This window comes from Chiloscyllium plagiosum, chromosome 5 (assembly GCF_004010195.1).
Source record: "Chiloscyllium plagiosum isolate BGI_BamShark_2017 chromosome 5, ASM401019v2, whole genome shotgun sequence".
NCBI classification, from domain to species: Eukaryota; Metazoa; Chordata; class Chondrichthyes; order Orectolobiformes; family Hemiscylliidae; genus Chiloscyllium; species Chiloscyllium plagiosum.
This window is the reverse complement of record NC_057714.1, coordinates 85480746-85486181: the sequence shown is the minus strand read 5'-3', so window position 1 is coordinate 85486181 and position 5436 is coordinate 85480746. Positions and strand designations below refer to the sequence as shown.

At 40.6% G+C, this 5436-nt stretch overlaps 1 protein-coding gene across 11 annotated transcripts in view; it reads right to left on the bottom strand.

Moving 5' to 3' along the window:
* The window catches only part of abi1a (abl-interactor 1a), a 125930-nt gene that overhangs the window by 56501 nt on the left and 63993 nt on the right, over positions 1 to 5436 (bottom strand). For all 11 annotated transcript variants that reach the window (XM_043690549.1, XM_043690539.1, XM_043690546.1 and 8 more), the window contains exon 3: positions 4068 to 4244. In XM_043690549.1, the coding sequence (XP_043546484.1) occupies positions 4068 to 4244 (177 nt within the window). The remainder of the gene's footprint in view (positions 1 to 4067; positions 4245 to 5436) is intronic.

Genomic DNA, 5436 nt, shown 5'->3' with positions numbered 1-5436 from the left:
GAGAGACAGAGATGGGGGGGGGGGAGAGACAGAGACGGGGGGAGACAGAGACAGACAGAAAATATTAGGGCACAGGGCTGTGGGCTTGACTGGTGCCCCAGAGATGTTCCCTGAAGTGCTCTGCGAGAAGGCGTACAGTCTCCCCAATATAGAGACTGCATCGGGAGCGACAGATACAATAAAACGACATGTGGAAGTGCAGGTGAAACTTTGATGGATGTGGAAGGCTCCTTTGAGGCCTTGGATGGAGGTGAGGGGTAGGTGTGTAGGTGCAGGTTTTGCAATTCCTGCGGTGGCAGGGAATGTGCCAGGAGGGGAAGGTGGGTTGTTAGGGCATGGAGGTGCAGGACGTGGATGAGATGCATTGGAGGGCAACTTCAATCGCACGGGAGGGGAAATTTTGATCATTAAAGAATGAGGCCATCTGGTGCGTTCTGTGGTTGAACTGGTCCTCCTGGAAGCAGATGTGGAGGAATTAGAAATATGGGATAGCGTTTTTGCAGGAGGTTGGGTGGGTGGAGGTGTAATCCGGGTACTGTGGGAGTTGGTGGGTTTGTAAAATGTCAATGTTGAATCTGTCATCGTTGATGGAGATGGAGGGGTCCAGGAAGGGGAGGAAGGTGTCAGAGATAATCCAAGTGAATTTAAGGTCAGGGTGGAATGTGCTGGTGGACTTGATGAACTGTTTGACCTCCTCATTATCATTTTCTAACACTATTTTAAAACTAACAGAATTATGGTTGCTGACCCCAAAGTGCCCCCCCACTGACACCTCAGTCACTTGCTCTTCCTTATTTCCCAAGAGTAGGTCAGGTTTTGCACCTTCTCTAGCAGGTACATCCACATTCTGCATCAGAAAATGTTTACACACAACCAACAAACTCATCTCCATCTAAACCCTTAACACTATGGCAGTGTCAGTACATGCTTGGAAAGTTAAAATCCCTTATTACCACCCTGTTATTCTTACAGATAATTGTGATCGCTTTACAATTTGTTTCTCAATTTTCCACTGACTACGGAGAGAGTCTATTCTATAATGCCAATAAGGTGATCATCCCTTTATTTTTCAGTTCCACCCAAATAACTTGTCTGAATGCACTCCCAAGAACATTCTCCCTAAAAACAGCCGTAATGATATCCCTTATCAAAAACGCCACACCTCTTCTCTTGCCCTCACCTTTCTGTCCTTTCTATAGCACTTGTATCTTGGAGTGTTAAGCTGCCAGTCCTGCCCTGAGCCATGACGCTGTAATGGCTAGGATATCCCCAGTCCCATGCTCCTAACCATGCCCAGAGTTCACCTGCCTTCCCTATTCAGCTCTTGCAATGAAATAAATGCAGTTTAATTTATCCTTCCTACCTCATTCTCTACTTTGTTCCTACCTACTCTGACTGTTTGACTTGCTCCTTTTCCCAACTGTACCAGTTTCAGACTTCTCGTTCCTTAGTATCTCCCTGATTTCTCACCATCGGCCACAGAAACTGTGGCTCTGACTAGAGAGTCCCCGATCACTTGGAATCTGACATACTCCTTATTGTATTAGAACTGGTCGTCTCGGTACCAGAAGTTTAGCTGCCCATGCTACATTCCCCTGAGAGTTCATCACCCCCTCCATTTTTTAAAATACAGCATACCTGAGATGTGGATAGCCACAGGAGATTCCTGCACTACCTGCCTCCCTCTCCTACCTTTCCTGGAGGTAACCCATTTGCCGCACTGTATGTGTTTTTTCTCCCCTCCTATAATTGCCATTCATCACACCCCCTAGCTCCTGTAAATTCCTCATTGCTTCTAACTGCTGCTCCAACCGATCCATGTGATATTTTAGGATTTGCAACCAAACACACTTACTGCAGACATAATCATCAGTAACAGGGAAACTCTTCCTAATCTCCCACATCCAACTGGAAGAGCACATCACTCTACAAAAGTCCATCTTTGCTCCTTTATGTACTGACCCAGAAAACAGCACAGTCTTAGAGCTCTAAACTACACTGCTCCAGGCTAACCTAGTACCCATGTTTTATGTTTTTAAAAAAGGAACACATTTCAATAAATCATAACCAAAGAGAACCCACTCTACTCACTATTGTATATTTACAAAACAAAAGGCAGCAGGGTTACACAAACCATGCACTTAGCTTCTCCCATACTGTGAGCTCTCCCACAGAGGTTCCTCCAAGATCAGCTGTGATTTTCACTTTGTTCAACGCACTTTGATGTCCAGAAATACTTGAAGGCAGCAGCTGTGCAGATTCACTGCTGTATCAGACAGTGGCGGTTTCTTTCTCTCTCTCATCATGTGGTCTCTGTTCTTGCCTCTCACCCTCCTTTTTTAAAGTGCCATTGTTTTGATCTTTTCTCCGCCAAAGTTCCAAACAATGCAGCAGACTATAAAACTTAATTATAGCTCCTGAAATCAAGGAAATTAGTTCCAACACTTAAAATACCTAAAAAAAAAACCAGCTCTTACAGCCACCATTTTTTCCTGTCCTTCGTCTTGGATTACATGCGTAACAGAAAGACTGGTATAAGTTTATGACTATACAATTTACTTCAAACATATCTCTAGCTTGAGGACTACTTTAGCCAAAAAATTTTTTCAATCCTTCAAAGCAAACTCTTGGTGTCTCGGTTCTGAATAGATGACCCTCAATTTCCTACAGTTAAACACGAGTAACACTAATTTCCTCTCCATCAAACTCGCTATGCTAATTTAGGCTTCTTTCCTCAACCATTGCCTGGTTGAAGTTCTATTCTTTTGCAACCTTTGACTCCAAGTTAAGTTTTCAACTTCACCGAATTACAAATCATTACTTCCTTCCACTTCTAGTTTCACCCCACTAACTCCACCTCGTTTCATCCCACCTACTGCTGAAACACAGCTATGTCCATCACTTCCATTCTTGACAATTCAAATGCTCACTTAACTGACCAAGGACGCAGCTTACAATCACTTGACCCAATACATTACAACCTGCATCCAACACTTAAAGTCACAGCACAGCTATGGCTATCGTAACTTCTCTTCCAATAATGTCATTAATTAAAACTCCTTTGACATCAGCAGCATGACTTCAGTTATGCACGACCCAAGCTCTGAAACTCATTCAAGCATTTTGCCCTTCCATTGACTTCATTTACAACCTACCTTATCAAGTTTTAGTCAACTCTCCTAATATGTCCTAACCTCTGTCAATTTGTGTCTTGTGCTTTATGAAATGCCTTGGGATATCATTCTGTATAAAAAGAGGGCACCGGATTTATATGTTGTTGTTGAATTGTAATCATTGCAAGATTTGATTACTTATGTTCTCTACAAAGAGGCTTAGTCCAACAAGCAAATCCTCCTTTCCTAAAGAGCCTGCAAAATGTAGACAATTCAGATACAACAGAACATCCAACTAACTACTCTTATAACTTGGTCTGACAAGTCTCAGACTGAAATCAGGAAAAAAAAAGACTGAAGAATGAAAAAAAACACTTACCTGACATATATAGTATAACACTGGGTACAAAATAATTTCAAGAACAACATGGACTACTTATAATAAACCTAACATTGTAATAAAATATGGACCATTGACAGTTACCTAATGCTTGCAAGTGAAATTTATTGAATATTCAACATTTGGTAACTTTAATGTGGATTAAATTAAAAATGTAGCCATCCAACAAGATCAGTCTACTGAAATTCAACCGAGACTCTAGAGAAACATTTTAGCACTTAGTGGTAAACACCATCTTAAAAGTAACTTCAGAAAATGAAGCAGCTTGTGTTGACTCACTTGTACGCTCTTTGTGATTCTCGCATGAATTGGATGCCTCAGCTCGAATTATGAAGGACAGTCAATATTGTTTAGTGACAGCTAGCTGTACTATTTGCATTTAAATGTCAAAGATTGATTAATAAATTGTTTGAATAGAACAGATTTCTCAATCCAACACACACTGTACATATCAGTTTGCACAGATTCATGAGCAAAAGACATGGTGGACTTAATTTTAAAAAGATTACAAGTCTGACATGATGCCATATAATATTCTGTTTTGAAAATTTTACCTTCACTCCATGACCAACATCGTCCAACACTGTGTAGTCTATTGGCTTCCGAATGTATCTGACTGGCCTCTCAACACTGGCTGGTGCTATGATTTTGTGAGTTCTAGATGTGTTTTTGTTGGTGGTCAGAATACCTATTTCCCGACGAGCCACTTTTTCTTTATGGATGTCCACAGTCTAGTTTAGGGAGAGAGTAAAAAGTTAACATTCTAGTATTTATATTAGTATTATGAATTAAACAAACCATGCTAGTTCTGCACATTTTTCTCCTCTTTCTCCTCTGCATTTATAATCCACCTGATCCAAATAAATATATTTAATGTTCTCATGTAAAATGTTAGTTTCGTGGATTGCAATGAAGCCAAGTAAAGCATTTTGTGGCAAATGCTGAAATAAAACATGCAGACTACTAATGCTAAGTGTAATATTTAGCAGGGCAGAACACACATTTCAATCTGCAATTTTATTTGTTCAATGCAGATTTTTAAAAATCTAAAATTAAATTTATGCATATTGGACAATTATCATTTCTTAACATAAACAAAGTAAAACAGTCAAATGCTGAATTACCCAGTGAATTTAGAAATTTTAGAATCAGATGCTTTTAAAATAATTATAATTTAAGTAATATTACATCAGGAATTGCTGACTAAACCTCATTTTCCAAGTTAGAGAGCATTTTGTTGTTCAATTCAAGTCTGGATAAACAGGGACTGCTGTTAGACCCATAGAGAGATGATTGCTGGAAGTTGGTAAGTAAAGGATCTTAATCACTTCATAATTTTTTTTTTAAAACATTCAAAAGATATCTGTTTCAACTCAATTTCCCTTCTTTAGGCAGGAGTTTTCACTGGAAGAACAGTTGAAGTTACAAGATTAAAAACAACAGCTGAAAAATTGTTCCATCTGAAACTGGGATCAACTAGAATGCCAGGCATACCGACAACCATAAGTGTTCTTGTGGAGCAGTGGTAGTATCCCTACCTCTGTGCCAGGAGGCATGGGTTTAGGTCACACCAGCTCCAGAGGTATGCAATAATATTTTCTAATTCAAGCTACTTAGAAATGTTTATATACAGGCAAACAGAATGCTGGAGGTACAGTTAACGTTTTGAGCCTGGAAGATTTAACAAGTCTGGTTTGGCTGCTCCAGCAAGACCTGCTGAGTTTCTCCAACAGTGTTTCAGATTTCCAGAATCAAATGTATTTTGCTTTTATTTGTAAAGCCAGGCAGTTCAAGGTGACTTTGCATGCTGTACGTTTTTGAGGGAGAGGGAGAGAGACTGCGCGCGAGAGGGAGAGGGAACGCACGCGCGCGCGCGAGGGAGAGGGAGAGGGACCGCACGCGCGCGCGCGAGGGAGAGGGAGA